This window comes from Temnothorax longispinosus, chromosome 5 (assembly GCF_030848805.1).
Source record: "Temnothorax longispinosus isolate EJ_2023e chromosome 5, Tlon_JGU_v1, whole genome shotgun sequence".
Lineage (NCBI taxonomy): Eukaryota > Metazoa > Arthropoda > Insecta > Hymenoptera > Formicidae > Temnothorax > Temnothorax longispinosus.
This window is the reverse complement of record NC_092362.1, coordinates 8,888,337-8,906,439: the sequence shown is the minus strand read 5'-3', so window position 1 is coordinate 8,906,439 and position 18,103 is coordinate 8,888,337. Positions and strand designations below refer to the sequence as shown.

Genomic DNA, 18,103 nt, shown 5'->3' with positions numbered 1-18,103 from the left:
TTGAATAACATAATAAATCACCGCAAAAAGTTTCACAAGTACCGAAATTATCACGAAAAAATGGAGCTAGCACCGTTTCTCTAAATTATTCTATCGATTTCAAGATTTTACCATTTCACCACTGTTTGTACAAAGTATCGCGACTATCGACTTTGAAAGACTTTACGACGTATGAAATCGCGAACGACAAATATCATGCAAAGTATAAAATTACTTGCCGTTTACGTGGTTGTGTAGCTTCTCTTCCTTAATTTTTTTTTCAAATCTCCTTGACGTCTCTCTCTCTCTCTCTCTCTCTCTCTCTCTCTCTCTCTCTGGATCTCCTTGACGTTTTATCCGTGTGTGTATGGTACCGCGCGGCAGGGCGAAGGCACACCCCGTTCGCGTTGAACGGTGGACCGCGCACTCGCTCTCGGCACGATCCAATTATTAATCTTACGTTCTGCACACACAAAAAAACACTGTTAATTAACATCCACAGATTTCGAATCACTCACCGTTATACAACTCGCGTAGAACCGTATGCGTGAAACTCGACGGAGAGAAACAGATACGCATAAGTGAATCTTGATCGCTGTGACGTAGTATACACTCTGTGTACCGGTCGACGGAGAGATCACTGTAATCCACGTACCGTTCAAACGTATAGACAAGGTCGCGAACGAACATGAAGATGGCGCCCTCGCTGCGATGCGTTTCCGAACGCGACACGCGTGCAGCGCCCTAGTAGTGACATACCTTAGGGGGACCCTAGGGACAGAGAGAGAGAGAGAGAGAGAGAGAGAGAGAGAGAGAGAGAGAGACAGACACGGCGTACGCAGCGTCAATCGCTATTTACGAATATAGTTTAAACTTGTTCGAAGCGAACCGAACACGCCTGTCGCGGTCGTTGAAAACGGTTACAGCTCGTAAAATTAAAAAATAATTTCGCAGTCTCGCAAATGTTGGCAAATTTGATACACGTGCGAAAAAAAACGCAATACGATCGTTTAAACTTAAAAACAGAAGCGATAACCGAACGCGCCCGCGTTGATCTATATCTCCGTGTCTATTGGACAATGGCTGCTCAACCCTTATAGAAATTTAATACCGTAAGTGATTCATTGGCTAGTGATTAATCATTTAAAAGCACTATTAAAAGCACTATTAACAGTGCTTTTAAGTGATTAATTACTAGCCAAAAAATCACTTACGGTATTTAATTTCTATAAGGGAAGCTTGTCAAATCTAGTAGAAAACGGCTTAAGCTCGTAAAATTTAAACACGCTTTCGCAGTCTCGTCAAATTTAATCGAATTAGATAAAGTTAGAAAAGTGGTCTGTCGAAAGAAATATCAACGTAGACACGAACAAAACGTTACGTTTCAAAGTCAGACGTTAAATTTTGGACAAAAACGCACGCGTATAATTCGTCTATCGTACACATCGCGCGCGTATATACATTCGTCAAGCGACGAACCGTTTTTATATACCAAACGCACAAGTCTGTCGAAAGAAATTTCAATTTCGACAAAGTACTCGCCAATTTTACTACGAAACAGTCGCACGTTTTACATCGCGCGGACAAAAGTGTGCGCGCACACTTTTATTATTACATCGCGTACCGCGGATCGCGCACGTAGTTGCGCGAGGCAACTTGATTTATTTCAACTCAATTAAACAAGTACGCGTCGAAAGAACGTTCGCGTACGACAACATTTATAAATTTTTCAAGACCAACGTTATTATAACGTTGCGATTAATTTGATCGTATTTTTACTCGTAACAAATCGCATATATATTCGGTGTTTTTCCACGGTAACTTTATTATTATAATTATTTGTATTCATTCGACAAGTTTGCATAAGAATTTATCAGTCTTCCGCCAAGAGACGACTCCATAGACGCGGGAAAACACGCCGCATGCGGCAAAGCGTGCGCGTTGACCAATCACAAATTTTCAATTCGCCGCAGGCGATTCGCGGCAGCCTTACGATTGGTCCACGCACCACTCTGTCGCACGCGGCGTTTCCCCTCGTTTACGGCGAGATATCTAAAGGCCAATCGCGCGCACACAAACGTGCGTAGCTCGTAGCATTAGCGTAACGTAAGACCGCTAAACCAATGAGCATCCGGCATAAAGTCGCCGTATTGATGTCGACGTAACACGCTCGTCGGTCGAGCGCGGTCTTACACGCCTACGCTTATGCAGCCTATGCCACGCGTTTGTTGCGCGACTGCCTTAAGGAGGGTGGGGGGGACCCACGAGGATCGAATTTTCTACTTTGCGCGTAACACGTGACCACGTTCGGAATCTCGTGCGACTCGGTGCGCGAAGAAGCATATAGAAGCGAATCGAATCATCCTGCATCCAAGAGAAGAAACAAGGCTTTTGGCGAGATAGAAATATACATATCACCAACACGATGGACGATAATTCGAAATTGGATCGTGCCGAAAACGTAACGGTATCGGACGGTAAGCTGCCTGTGATTACGTTTTTGCATCGATATATTCATATTCGTTTTGCGCATCTCGAACGAAAACTTGACGGGGCTGAATCACGCGTCTGTCTCTTGTACTACTGTGTCTCATCTCTCTCTCTCTCTCTCTCTCTCTGTCCTTTCGCTCAGATTGCCTGCTACGTTCGGAAATGATTGACGGCGTACCGATACGAAAATTATTCGTCAGCAATTTGGCTCGGGAGGTTTGTATCTCTCGTCTTTGTTTCTCTCAATTTTTATGCCACAAATCTCATATATATATATATATATATATATAATTCCATTACATTTGTCCGGCGACTATCCAGGGCGCGTCCATCTCTCCGTTTGTCTGACAAACATTATTTATTCCAGACAAATAAGAACCATTTACGCACGTGCTTTTTGACGTACGGACACGTCCACGCTTGCCGTTTCGTTTACCAAAATCAAGGGTTAAATAACTGTGCGTTCGTCACGTTTACCAAAGCGGTAGATGCAGCGACGTAAGTTTCTCAATTTTATAGGAGGCTACGGCTATATACGCTACTCGAATTACTGACCGCAACGAGATACGGTTGTTGGTAAGCCCAATTGTTTGTCGCAGAGCGATGCGAGACGGGAGTATAACGTTGCACGACAGACATTTAACGGTGAGGTCCGCATATTCTTGGTATCAACCCGACAGTACGGAGCAGACATTCATGTACGCGATGGGAAATGGGGACTCGATCGAAACTGGCGAAACAAACCTCAGCACGGAACAATACGTTCACAAGTATCATTTGCCGAACGACACCGAAAATGTATCGATCCATATGCTGAATGACCATTGCTTGAAACATATCTTCCAGTTTTTGCCAATCGTAGACAGAGTCCGCATAGAGATAGGCGAGTATAATATACAGATATTATTCAAACGCATATGGCGCGTCCAACATTTTATACATATCGCGACCTCGTACATTATCCCCCTACTATATTAATTTACAGTTTGCAAGCGCTGGAGACACGTAATCAAACATTCGTGGCACACCACCAAGACGTTGGATCTCTCGCCATCTACGTGGGGTATCGCGTACACCAATACTATCCTTACGGTTGTACTTCGCAAAATATTGCTCAAATGTGGCAAATTCCTAACGCGAATAAATCTAAATGACCCGAATAATTCTCTGACCGAAGACACGTTGACCGTTATCGGGCAACTTTGTCCTAATCTAACGAATATCGACGTTACCGCGCTTACAGTTTCCGCGTCAGAGATACGTGCGTTAGAAAAACGTTGCAGAAACATAACCGAGCTTCATTTAGGATCACTCACGTCCAAATGCGACAGCGAATTGAAGCGTCTGTTTGCGCTAAATGAAAACTTTCGATATCTCGCGATAACGGGAAATTGTATTTCGGGCAAATGCTTATCGGGCTTGCCAGCGCAAACTACGCGTACAATCATATTGGACCGTTGCTACAGTCTTGGGGACACTCACCTTTCAACGGTAAATATAGATTGTTGTTCACTTTTCACTTTTAACTTTTCGATCGGTGATACACACATCCGTGATATTGTCACGTCGTCGTCTCTGTTACAGGCACTGAAGAATCTCGAAAATTTGAAACATCTAGCGATAAGGAAATGTCACCGTATAGCTGAAGGCACGTTTCAAGTTGTCGGTCAGCATTGCAAAAGTCTCACAACATTGGAGCTCAACGGTGACTTTCGTTTCGCACAAACGACGGATATGTCGCATTTGAATCACCTTGTCGATCTGCAAGTTTTAAAAATCACGCACAATCCTAAGGTATCGGACCATTTCCTCGTCGATTTGGTACAACATTGTCAGCAGCTTACCAACGTAGACATTACGGGTAAATTACAATTGTGTGTGTGTGTGTGTGTATATATATATGTATATTTGCCACTTTTTTTATCCTATTTTAAAATTATTCTTTTACATCCAACAGGTTGCTACTACGTGACCGATGTCGGATTAACGGCTATCGCCTCGTTGGTAAAACTCGAGAAATTAGTCGTCAATTATACGCGTCTACTTACCGACGATGGCTTGGAAAACGTGCGTGGCTTAAAAGAATTTGAGTGCCGAAGATGTCTATTTAGCGATCGGGCCATGACAACGCTCATCCGATCCTCGCCTGAATTACAATTGTTGGATCTCTTTGGATGTAGGAATATTACCGACTCCACTCTTGAGGTTGCCAAAGACGTTTGTAGCGGTCGAACCAACAACGTGACGTTGAAGATGATATGTGGAGCAACGAGAATTCTCGCCAACAAAGTTGAAATAGGTCGAGAGAAAGTGCCTACGCTGTTGAACTTGTATTCATTTTCTTTTTGAGATAATTCAATAGGGTAGACGCTATTGGAATAAGATTTTGCGATTCGTCCAACGGGCCGCGTTATGTTTGTTACGCGTGATCGAGAGACGAGTGTGTTTTATTTGTCACGGTATTGCGATCTTTTCTTTTTTTTTTTTTTTCATTTCATTTATTATAAATTTATATTTTAATTTTTGTTCGCGCACCGATACGCCGGCACGATTGAGAACAAAAGCGAGACACGCCGTCGAATTTAGCACAAAATGTACAAATAACACGTTAAGCGACGTTCCATTAGTTTTTTTGACGCGCAGAGATATCAAATATTTCTGAATTTTATATTCGTTTGTTTTCTCTCTCCTCCGCCCCCTTGTTTCTGTCTCTCTTTTTTTCTTTTATTTATCCCTGGAGGATTTTTTCGTACGCTCGCTACCTTGGCGAGAGCGTCCGTTTGACAGACTGCTCTTAAGTGTGAAAGGCATAGGAATAATCGCGGACCCGCGCAGTTCCCGCACGGTGTCGCGACACGCGTATATATACAGCAGCGTGCACGATATTTTAAACTTTTTACCGTTTAAGTCACGCGCGAGCCGCATTAGTGTGGTGTATGTAGTATCGGAGAGATATATTTTTGTATCAAAACGAAATAAATTTCGTTTCTGCTGTGATATCTCATTGTACAAACATTGATAAATTAAGATTCGAGTTTAAGATTAATTAAGATTTTAGTTGCAGCCACACGGTATATTTGTGTATATTATATCTTTTATCAAATATATTTTTTATATATCTCTTATATATGTATCGTATCTTTAGTATATAGATTTTTATTACGTCAAGTATTACGCGATAATAAAATGCTGATATAAAAATAAAGAAAACAAAATTCATTATGTCGTCGATAAGATCAACAAGTTCACGATCGCTCTCTTTATACAGCCTTCTCCCGCTTGTTTCTTCTGATTTTCTTCTTACGTTCTCGACATTCTTGGTGGCGTCTCCGAAGACGTTTGATTCTTTCCCGTTCCTTGAAAAGATGCGCGTCGCACGTACCATCATATCAGATAACTGTCGAGTTTGCGACGAAACAGATAATAGGATGCCCAGAAAACATACTAAAGATAAATTAACGCCGCTTTTGCTCTGCCCTGACTCTCGACTGACTATAGTGTGCGTGCTACTAGTTACTAATGACAACGACCATTAATAACGGATATTACACGTTGCTATTCGCAAAACATTAAGTAAAACACAAGTCGAAGATATTCTCATACGTGTATTCAAGATATACAGGGTGTCGTACAGAAAAGTTAATTTTACAAATTTAATCAATTCCGACTGCGACCTTAAACTTGAAAAGTTTCCGATTAACGAAGAGAAAGATGTTGGCGAAGGGGGAAAGACAATGAGAGAAAAATTTAAATTTTGAGATTTCAATTTAATCAACTCAAAAAAATGCATCATCATGCACGCAGCACGTGAAACAGACACACATTTTTCTATATAGATATACAGCGCGCTACGTATATCGTACAGCGCTCAGCGCGTATCACAAAATAACTGTTCTTCAACCAAACTATATATATATATGTAAATAAACTTTGTTATTCCCATAACTCAAATCAGCATATAATAATGTAAACGAAAAGAAAACTCACTTATATTTCCAATACAATAAACTTTTAAATTGTGTAATAGCTCAACTTGACAATCATTTTTTAACAAATTAGGGAGTCTCTTAAGAATATCACAGGCGGCAAAATATGGTAACAATGCGCGGCGGTAACGTCTCCTCCAATTCACTGAAACAACGCAACGTTCCAGTTACGTATTCATTCTTATACGAAACGTTATTGCGTGCTTCGTCACATTTTCAGATTCATATACCTCGCCCTAACTCGTTTGTAAAAGTTTCCACTAGAAAATCTTCCGTTCTCGTGCATTCGTCTATATAGAAGCCTGCATCTCCCAGTAGAGAAAGAGGCGCGGCGCTTTGCGTCAGAAGCAGAAACAGAGCTTTACTTAATTCCATCTCACATTGGTTGCATATTTCCAAGCATTCCAGAGTATATTATCAGCTCAGCCTGATAAGAAAGTCGTAGTAAAACAAAGAGATTATAATTCCCTGTGTTGCAAATTGTATATAGTTTAATGATATTCAACTTACAGCTTTCTCACTGTTAACGGTCTTTCTGGAAGGTAACGCGCCTCTGTTGTTTCTGTCCTAATATACCGCAGTGCTTTTGACCCGGTATATCTAATTCGTTCTCCCGCGTCGTTCCCTTTCTTCTTCCGCTTCGTCTTGTAATATAATAAAGGTTCGTTATATAGTCTTCTTCTCGTACAGTCCGACTACACTCTATCGGGGAACCGCACGACGCGACGAAAACCCCGTTCGCTGAAACGCAACAACTCCAACTTGATCCAGCGTGTCCCTTAAAAAATCATAAAAGTATCGTAATCACCGATTTAACACGCGGTATTACAAAATATTCAATGAAATACAGTACTCGTAGCGTGGTGATGTTTCGAAATATATCAGCCATCCCATATTGTTCAATCCTGCCCAGGTCTTTATACCAGAGGTGTAAAGAAGTAGCGTGCGTGAGTTCCAGGCACGAATGAGAGCAGATGAGACCCGCGTGGACAGAATCATCGTGCGCGAACAAAGACTTGTGTGTGGCAATCACCGAAATCCAAACCCCAGATCTTGACGTTGCGATCAGCAGTACCGCGCGGTGGCTGATGAGCGCGTGGAGTCGCTGGATATATCCATGCACAGTACCCCGGTCGTAGCTTGTGCGCCCGTAAAGCGACACAAATAACTACAATAAAAAAATTAAACGATAAAAGATAACATTTCAGATAATGTAATAATGTATCTCAAAATAACTGCGGTATCTATGATGTGTCGAAAAAGAAGATTTCAATAGTAATACAGTCCGATAGAGAAACAGCCACACAAATCTATTATTCGGACTTGATCCGACGCACAGGACGCTTTCTTCAAGCTTAAGCACGTGTCCTTACGTGCAAGACAGATAGAACTTGAGCTTTTATCCGATTGTTATATAGAATCGTGAATAAGTTGAAAATTCCAAAATTTAACCGTTCGATTACCACCACCGTTGGCAATGCCTTTCTTCTATTCGCACAAAAACGTATTACAATAAGTTTCAATTTAATAACAATTTTTAAAATATTTTTGTTCAAAAATATTACCAAATCCGGAAATAATGTGTCACGGTCCAAAGCTCTTTGGAGTGCGCGCCGGCACTACTCGTTCCAAGATATCCCCAGATGCAATGCATCGACAAATAAGCATTTTTCCGTCCTTGGAACCAACAATCAGATATGTCTGTCACCGGCCGGCACGAATCGTTACCGCGCGTCATCAAGGCATATAACCGCACCGCACTGTGCGTAAGTACGACAGCGTTGGCCCTAAAAATTGTCACATTTGTTATTACGTCTCTCTGTGTAATATGTATCCATTACTTATCAAGAACACATATTTCATAAGACACTCTACCTGTTCCATAATTTCAGACAAAATCTCCGTTAACGGTATAGCCAATGCCAAATTGTCGGAGTTAAAACAGACAGCTCGAACAGATCTGTGTACGATGGCCGCATTATGTGCCGCTATTGAACGCAAACATTTTACTTGGGAATCTTTCTCTTCCACGTACAAAGAATGCAATTCGATCTCGAATTGTTATCGACTCCAACACGCATAACTGTACAAAAGGGACAAAATAAAATATAGCAAAAAATTTCAGGTGATTTTTAATTTGTCTTATACAAAAGCTGTTACTAACTCTGAGTTCGCGTTTCCTTTGCTTATATATATATAACTAAATCAAGTCCTTTCGCTTTGCCAGAGATTTTAACAATATAGGTAAAAACGTCTCATCTCGTCTGTCGTAGGTATGGTGCATTTGGTAGCTCTTTCCGTGCGTCATATTTCCTTCCCTATTGACGAGGCAAAGAAATATGTATTTAAATCTTATTCTATTTAGATAAATTAAAAATATCTTTTTTGCTAAAACTCACTTTTGAGCCTTTCGTCTTTCTTTCTTCGTTTCTTCAATCTTTTCGTAAATCTATCTTTCACTATATCTTGAGACAGTAGATAAAACAGTTGTATGGAATTTACCACTCCGTGACATCCAAGAATAACTTTACATGTGGAGTGTCAACTTGTAATGAAACAACTCGTCCGCTCGCGCCTGTTATTATGCTTTCAACCGTATCACATTTTATAGGATATTTCTGTAAAAATATGTGCTTATAAATTATATATATTACTAAAAAAATAATTATATAAAGACAAATCGTATCACAAAGCATCTTACGTCCTTTCAATTTACCTTCTCTCCGAGCCGCAGGTCCCAAATGTATATACGTGTTCGCACGCAGCGGCAGCAGCAGCAGCAGCCATGATTCTACCTTCCCGACCGTCCAGCTTTACACGAAGACGACGTTGCACCGAGGGCTCGTTATTACGTTTGCGTTATCTGCCGGCACGTATTTCAGATACCGCTTGGTCAAGTCCATTTTATTCGCCCATATTATATTTACCAAGGCCCAGACATGGATTATCGTTATGCAATATGAAAAAAAAAAGAAAAAAAGGAATTACCGCCTATGACGATAGATATCTAGAAATGATTCGTCGCAATATCTTTTCAGGTAACGGCAATAATCTGCGATCATAAACCTGTAAAATATAAATAAAGATGTAATTATTTAATTTTATTAATTATAATAATAATAAACTTTATCGGCTTCCGGTTCCGGAACATAGAAGGTGACAGGTGTGAATATAGCAGAGATAAAGTGATAGAAAAGTGCGACACAGAAAGGGTGGGAGAGAGCGAGAGTAGCGGGACGGCAAGGGATGGAAGTGTGAGACGGCGGAGGAGAAAGAGTTAAGCAGGGGCGAGATCGGTTAAGAGGTGAAAAGTGAAGAAAGTGGCTGGAACGAAGTGACAGTTGAGGCATAGACGGTAAGTAACATAGAGGGGCGACAGAACGTAAGAAAGAGGCGCGAAAGCGAACATAGACTAGCTCAGTCATAGAAGGGAAGCTCGGATATAGAAGGAATAGTAGGACGTGCACGCAGCCATAGGATACAAAACAAGAAAGAGGGATAGGTAAATCAAGAACAGCGAATGGATAAAGAGAAGGAAATAGAATCAGAAAGTGTACAACAGGGAGATAAAGGAAAGAAGGGGGAAGGCGAAGGCGAGAAGAAAGCGAGAGGCAGACCAACGAAGGCGGAGGAGTTAGCCAAATTAAGAAGAGCGGACAGTACAGGCTCGGTCAAGGAATTTTTTCAGAAAAGTGAGAAAAGGAAGAGGGAAGAAGAGGTGGAGGAAGCAACGAATGCGGAGGAAGAAATTCTAAAAGAATTTAACGCACAAAGAAGGGTCAACAGATCACCGCCGCCCAAAATCAAAAAAGAAAAGCAGGGAAAAGAAAATATGGCGACGGAAGAATTACTGGAGAAGGTTAAAGAAATTTTGAAGAAAATGGAGGAAGAGGGAGAAAGAAAAAAGATAAAGAGGAACAAGAGAAAGAAAGAAAAAGAGATAAAGAGGAAATAAAAAACGAAATTAAGGGACTGAGGGAGGAATTGAGAAAAAGCGAGAAGATATGGGAAAATCAAAGAAAGACTCTGGAAGGAAGAATTAAGAATTTAGAGGAGAAGGCGGAGAAGATAGAAGTAAACATGTCAATGAGTGAGGGAGGGGAGATAATAAGGAAAATGAAAGAGATAGAAAGAAATATGGAGATGGCAAAAAGAAGAAGGAGGAGAGTAAACATAATTGTAAGAGAAGAGAAAACAGGAAATGAAAAAGAAAGAAAAGAAAAAACCGAGAAGTTGATAGAAGAAATAAATAGATCGAAAATGGCCGTCGAGGAAGTACAAGAAATTGGACATGGAGAGTTTAAGATGAAGGTACTGAGATGCAGAAATTGGGAAAACAAACGAGAGATAATGATGAGAAAGAAAGAGCTAGGAAAGAAATATGGCTGTTTCCTGAATGACGACCTTACTAAAGAAGAAAGGCAGATACAGAAAGAGTTAAGAAAGATAGCAAGGGAAAAAAGGGAGGCAGGAAAATGGGTAACGGTCGGTTACCAAAAAATATGGGAGGATAATAAGGAATGGAGATGGAACGAAAGCAAAGAAGCGCTAGAAGAAAGGGATCACTTTCGCAGATAAGAAAGAAAAGAAGAAGGATAAAGAAGGGTTAAGAATGATGAACGAGAGAAGGAGGGAAGAGATACAAGAAAGAAGACAGGAAAGGTCTAAGGAGATAGAAGAAAGGCGGAACACACCAGAAGAAACCAGAAAGGACGAAGAAAGTATAAAGGAGGCAGATGAGGAAAATATTAGAGGAAACGATATAAAGGAAGTCGAGGGACAAGAGAAAAGATATATAGGAGCAGAGGAAAGAAACGACGGGGAGAGTGAAGAGACGTGGAAAGTGGCCTTTTGGAACGTAGCTGGTTTATCAAACAAGGATAAGGACTTCTGGGAAGGGATAAAGGAATGGGATGTGATTGTGATGATGGAGACTTGGACTGATGAGAAAGGATGGGAGAAGGTGAAGGAGAAGCTACCGAGAGAATATAGATGGAGAGTACAGATAGCAAACAAGAGGAACAAGAAAGGCAGAGCGTGCGGAGGCATGTTGCTAGGAATAAGGAAAAACATAGAAGAGATAAAGGAAAAAAGGGAGACGGAGGAAGAAGGAAAAATCGAAGGTAAGATAAGAATAGGAGAGGAAGTATGGAGAATAATAGGAATCTATGTAAACAACAATATAGACGAGAAACTAGAAGGTTTGAAGGAAAGGACGGAGGAGGGGGAAAAAGGAGTGAGGACCATAATAGGAGGTGACTTCAACGCGAGAACGGGAGAGGAAGGAGGATGGGAAGAGGAAATCGAACGAAGAGAGGAAAGAGGGAGGAAGTCTAAAGATAAGAAGATAAATAAAGAAGGCAGAAAGTTACTGGAGTTTATCGAGGAGAGAGGATGTATGATATTAAATGGAGGCACGAAGGGGGACGAAGAGGGAGAATATACATACACAGGGGGAAGAGGTGAGACAGTCATAGATTACATAATAGGGGACGAGGAGGTTAGAGAAAAGGTGGAAAGACTGGAAGTAGGAGAAAGGATAGATTCGGACCATCACCCATTAATACTATGGGTGAGAGGAAGCTCGAAGAGAAGGCAAAGGAGGAGAGGAACTGAAAAAATGAGAAGAAGGGGAGTATGGAATGATGAAGGAAAGACGCAATTTAGGGAGAAGTTGGTCGCGATCGGAGGAAAAAGAGACCTGCAAGAGGAAATAGAGGAAGGAACAAGGAAGATAAGAAGAGTGATTGAGGAGAACGAGGACAAGAATGAAAGAATCAAGAACAAAAGAGGGTGGTGGGACGAGGAATGTACGGAGAGCAAGAGGGAAGTGAGGAGAGAACTAAGGAAATGGAGAAAAGGGAAAGGAGAGGCAGAAAGATACAGAGAAAGAAGGAAAGAATATAGGGAAATGTGTGACAGAAAGAAGAAGGAGGAGAAAGAAAGAATGATTAAAGAGATTGGAGAAGCGAAAACGGAGGGAAAGGTATGGGAGTTGATAGGCAGAGTAAGGAAAAGAAGAAAAAGGGTGAATGAAGAGATAAAACCGGAAGAGTGGAAGGAGTATTTCATGGATCTGATGGGTGGAGTGGAGAACAGAGTGGTAAAGGGAGAGGGAGACAGAAGTAGACAGGAGGAAGAAGAGATAGGATTAGAAGAGATAAGAAACGTAATAAAGAAACTAAAGACGGGAAAAGCAATAGGCAATGACGGAATACCTAACGAGGCATGGAAGTACGGAGGAGAAGAAATGGTGAAATGGATATGGGAGGTATGCAAGCGTGTCTGGAGAGGTGAAGGCTGGCCGGAACAATGAAAGGAAGGGGAGATAATCCCATTAGTTAAAAAAGGAGAAGGGCGAGAGGTGAAGGACTATAGAGGAATAACCATCATGTCTTCGATGTACAAAATCTACACGGCGATACTGGCGGAAAGAATAAGAGAAGAAGTAGAAACGAAGAATTTGATCCCCGATAATCAAACGGGATTCAGGAAAGGAATGGGAACGATGGATCAAATATTCGCTTTGAACTACCTGGTGAACAGACAAATAGGAAAAGAGAAAGGAAAGATGACGGTGTTTTTTGTGGATCTGAAGGCTGCCTTCGACTCAGTGAACAAAAGAGTATTAATCAAGGCAATGAGAGAAAGAGGAGTGAGACAAGGACTGATAGATAGAGTAGAGGAAGTATTGAGGGAAACAAAGAGCAGAGTAGGGAAAGGAGGAGAGAGTGGTGGTTAATTTTGGACGGCGAAAGGCCTGAGACAGGGATGCCCACTAAGCCCAATATTATTCAACCTATTAATCGCAGACATAGAGGATTATATAAAAAAAGGCGGATGGGGAGGAGTGAAATTAAGAGGTGAGAAAATATACACGCTAATGTATGCAGATGATATTGCACTGCTGGCAGAGGAGGAGCAGGACATGAGATCAATGATAAGCAGGTTAGAAAGATATCTAGACAGAAAAGGGTTAACTCTGAGTATAGAGAAGTCAAAGATAATGAGATTCAGAAAAGGAGGAGGAAGGAAGAAGAAGTACGACTGGAGGTGGAAGGGAAAAAAATTAGAAGAGGTTAAAGAATTCAAGTATTTAGGGTATACGATGAAGGAGAATGGAGGGCAGGAGGCGCATATCAGAGAGAGAAGAAGGAAGGCAGCAAGAGTAATGAGGGAAGTGTGGGGGATAGGGAAGAGGATGTGGAAAAAGGACTGCAAAAGAAGGATCTGGCTATACGACACACTGATATGGACAGTGATGGGATACGGGGCAGAAGTATGGGGATGGAAGGAGAGGAGGGAGATAGAAGGTATTCACGAGAGATACCTTAGATGGGTACTTGGAGTAAACTGGAGGACGCCGGGATATATGGTCAGAGACGAGCTAGAAAGAGAGAAGATGAGAAGTAGAGCAAGCAAGAGAGCATGGAAATTTGAAAGAAAATTGGAAGAAGGTAGAGGAGGAGAGATAGCAAGAAAGTGTTTGGAAGAAATGAAAGAGAGATGGAAGAGAGGAAAGGTAACAGGGAGATGGGAGCAGGAGAGAAAAGATTACTTGGAAGGGATCGGAGTAGAAATGGAAGGAGGAGAGGAGTTGGAGGAGGAGGAATTGGAAAAGAAGGAGAGAGACAAGGAGAGACAAGAAAAGATGGAAAAGATCGTAGGATCGAAATACAATAGATGGTATAAGAGCATAAGGAAGGACGGGATCCCGGACTATCTAATGAAGGGTTGGGAGGAAGCAAGATGGAACAGGATTGCAAGATTCAGACTGGGTAACGAAGTGAGGGAAGGACTATATTGGGAAAATGAGGAGGACAAAAAATGCAGGATGTGTGGGAGGGAAGAGGAAACATGGGAACATATATGGGAGGAGTGCACGAGATGGGTGGAGTGGAACGGAGAGGGATGGCAGGACGTGGTGGGGAGATTACTTGGAGAGAAGGGGGAAGAAGAGAAATGGATGAAAGCAATAGAGGAAATGAGAAGAAAGGGAAGAGGGAAAAGAATAGAAAGGGAAGGGGGAGGAGACGATACCCCCTTGAAAGAGGACCAAGGAGGACGAGACAGCGAAAGGACTGAAGGGAATTTACAGGGACATGGACAATGACAAGGCAGATAGTAGAGAAAGGAAGGCGAGGTAGGTATAAATATATATATTCATATATTAGATTGAATGTACAGAGCTGAGTATGCCGTCATATTACGCCCTTAACTCGGGAGAAAGAGGAAGTGCTACCAGAGGCGAGTACAGCAAAAATCAAGGCGGATACGCAACACACGTCGCCGCAGCAGGTAAAAGGGATTTGCGGCAGGATCGAGAGATCGATAGAAGGGAGTAACAGAACGAGGTGAGAAACGCACGTGGCACAGAAAAGGTGAACGGCAATAGAAAGTTATCGGCGATAGCAGAAAAAGTTTAACGGAGGAGCAAAGGTAAAAAGCGGCAGAGAGAGCTGTCCACGGAAGTGAGGGGAGAGATAGGAGGAGGACGGGAGGATGAGCAAAGCAGATCTAATAAACAGAGAGGTTAATCAGTCTTTTGTTTCTATTCACAGATATCGAAGACAGGAAAGAAAGGAAGGATGAGTAGAAAAGTGGCGATAACCGTCGATAGGGAGGTAATAGAGGCTATAATAGATGAGCGAATGAAGGAGTACAAGAAAGAAATGAAAGATCTGAAGATAGAGCTGGACATGATGAAAAGAAGGATGCTCAGATTGGAGCAAGGCCAAGGGAAAAGGAAGAGAGAAGAGAGCGAAGAGAGAGGGGGTAAGAGAATATGGTGGTACAAAGACAACGAGGAGGACGAGGAAGAGAAGAGAAAGAAAAATATAATAGTCAGAGTCGAGAAAGGGAAATGGGGCGAAGGAGGCTCAAACTGGAGCAAGATAAAACAACTGTTAACGAAAGGACTGAGGGTGGAGGTGGAGGTGAAGGAGGTGAGCGTATTGGGTCAGAGAGGGGAATGGCTTACAATCCTGCTAAAGATGGGAAGCGAGGAGGACAAGTGGAAGGTGCTAGATGCGAGAAGAAAAGGTAGTAGGATGAGCGTAAAAATGGACGAGGACAAACCTCTGGAGGAGAGGATCAAAGAGAGAAAAGAGAGAGAGAAGAGAATGGAAAGGAAGGAGAGGCAATGCAGAAAACCGAAGAGTACGGCGGAGGATGAAATTACAAAAAAGATGGAAGAGAACCTCCTAATGATTTCAGACGAGGACAAGGAGAGCCCGGAAGAAAGAAGCTGGAAGTGGTAGGGCGGGGAATAACTTAATAGCATGTAAAGGGTTGGGTACGTCCCTAAAAAACGCCAATTGTAAAGGGTTGGGTACGTCCCTACAAAACGCCCTTTGGACCCCATGAGGGTAATAAAGTACTAATACAATACAATAAACTTTATCAACGGGTAATAAACCCTTTAGCGTACAAGAGAAAAGAAAAAACAAGAACAATAAGATAAAATAAATATTTTACAACACAATATGGAGAAATTCCGGTTACAAAAGAGAGTAGACGAGAAAGTTTTTGTCAAAAAGTTGACACAGAGCCACCAAAAAAGTCAACCCTATTGGAGAAATTACTCGCAGATATTATTATAGCCTATTTACACACGACGTTGCGCTATACAAAGTACGGTGATACTCGAGGTGGAAGATGGAGAGTACCGTCTTAATTCTCTAGTCGGGATGTTAAAATAGATAGACGTTCCAACAAATCCGGACAATCAATAGAGTGATTAAGAAGCTTAAAAATAAACGTAAGATCAAAGGTTAGTCTCCTATTTTCTAACGATAGCAGATTTTATCTATCCAATATAGCGCAGTATTCACGGCAAGTACGCGACATGGGATTACCTAGCCGATAAGCAGCCATACGCAGGAATTTGTGCCGCACACGTTCAATCGATAATTGTGACGACATTCGAAATACGGAGACCAAACTATGGAACGGTATTCCAACTTGGGGCGAACTAACGTACGGTATAATAATTTTAAAATGGTTATATTCTTAAAAAATATACCCCATCGGAGGATGAATCCAAGCGTTCTACAAGCAGATGAAACTATCGATCGTATATGTGTATCAAATGATAAGTCCGCACCGAACAAGACCCCGAGATCTCGAGCTTCGCGCACCGCTGACAGAGAGGTAAAAACCATCAAGAGTACAGTTATATAAATATGAGTTACGTCTACAAGAAAAGTGTGTAACAAAACATTTAGAGACGTTAAGCCGAAGACAGTTGCTCCTACACCACCAGGCCTCAAGTTGAAATATAAATCATGTTGTAATAAAAGCGCATCACGGCAGGTCCATTAATTTGGCGGTATAATTTAAGGTCATCGGCATGCAGTAAGAAAAAGCAGAATTTAATAAAAGCAGCTATGTCATTGATAAATAAAACAAATAAAAGAGGGCCAAGATGTGCGCGAGCCCCGCGGAGCACTCCAGACAAAACATTTATACTTCTGGAGAAGCTATTATCAAACTTTATGACTCGAGAGACCCGTTTGATAGGAAGCAGGATATCCAACGCAAAAGAGAACCTCCGCAAACCCTACAGATCGAAGTTTACACATTAATATTGTACGATTAACTGAGTCAAAGGCTTTTCTAAAATCGGTATAAACTGAGTCAACCTGGGGATCCACTCTCAACAGCAGAAGTTAAAAAATCATAGCGATCAACAAGATTCGTCGTTGTCGAGCGTCCCGGTACAAATCCATGTTGTTCTTTTATAATAATGTTAATTTTATTTATCGTATGTGTGTAATCGCAGCTCTATTAAACAAGTCCTATCGAAGAACACTCTCGACGATTCGTAAGAGATTGTAAAATAAAGTTCAATTTATATTAACTATACTTCATATTATATATAAATGTAATTAAGTTGGTTGAATTACGGAATTACACACATCTACGTTGAATAAATAATTATACGTTAGTTCTTTTATTATCGTAGCTGCACACGTGTGTGTGTGTGTGCGCGCGCATGCGTGTAATTACCTATGTAACAATATCGTTAAAGGAACTGTGTGTACTGGCGCGCCACAAGGAACGAGCATCAAATATCCAAAAAATAGGAGGAAAGTCTGCCAACTCGAGCACAGTCACGAGAATAGTCAACATATTGAACAAGTATACGTAAGGGGCAATTTGGTACGGTTAAAATACCACCACAGATCATCGTTATCGCGACAGTCGCATAATCCTGGAATCATAAACGGTTCAGCTTCGTTATACAGTTATCTTCCCGTAGGGATATGCGATTAATGCGATTATGGTGTAAAACTTTTCTATACCGTTACATTAAGCATCATTAATTATCACCATAATTAAATCTGCCTGACCATAAATGTGACAAATGTGTGCATAGCGTAACAACTATTTTTACGCGCAACGGATGTCGCTGCAATAGTTTGCACCGTTTCTCGCTTCTCGCCTAGCTTCTCGGGATACAATCCGTGATGTCTTTTCTTACGCACGGGCATTTCTTCCACGATACTTTCCGATTGATTTTCAGTATCCGAGTCCGAGACTCTCGTAAACCGTCACGATTGTTCGCGCGTCTCGCTTCGTCTTCGTCACCTTCCACTCTCCGTGACCAGCAATGTACTATCTACAAGATATTTTCAAAAATAACA

General features: G+C 41.5%; 1 protein-coding gene and 1 pseudogene across 1 annotated transcript; one reads left to right on the top strand and one right to left on the bottom strand.

Annotated features, from left to right (window-relative positions):
* Positions 1-2,404: 2,404 nt before the first annotated feature.
* LOC139812938 (putative RNA-binding protein EEED8.10) lies at positions 2,405-5,449 on the top strand. Its single transcript, XM_071778133.1, has 7 exons — positions 2,405-2,456; positions 2,612-2,685; positions 2,837-2,967; positions 3,069-3,352; positions 3,455-3,960; positions 4,054-4,330; positions 4,427-5,449. Exons 1-7 carry the CDS (start codon positions 2,405-2,407, stop codon positions 4,816-4,818), a joined length of 1,716 nt encoding a protein of 571 aa, XP_071634234.1. The 3' UTR covers positions 4,819-5,449.
* A 1,526-nt stretch (positions 5,450-6,975) lies between these two features.
* LOC139812937 (uncharacterized) lies at positions 6,976-8,339 on the bottom strand (annotated as a pseudogene).
* Between the last annotated feature and the right edge of the window lie 9,764 nt (positions 8,340-18,103).

Coding starts and splice junctions, on each gene's coding strand:
- LOC139812938 (XM_071778133.1), top strand. CDS start 2,405: ATGGACGATAATTCGAAATTGGATCGTGCCGAAAACGTAACGGTATCG. Junction 3,353..3,454: donor CAGAGTCCGCATAGAGATAG/GCGAGTATAATA, acceptor ATTAATTTACAG/TTTGCAAGCGCTGGAGACAC. Junction 4,331..4,426: donor TACCAACGTAGACATTACGG/GTAAATTACAAT, acceptor TACATCCAACAG/GTTGCTACTACGTGACCGAT.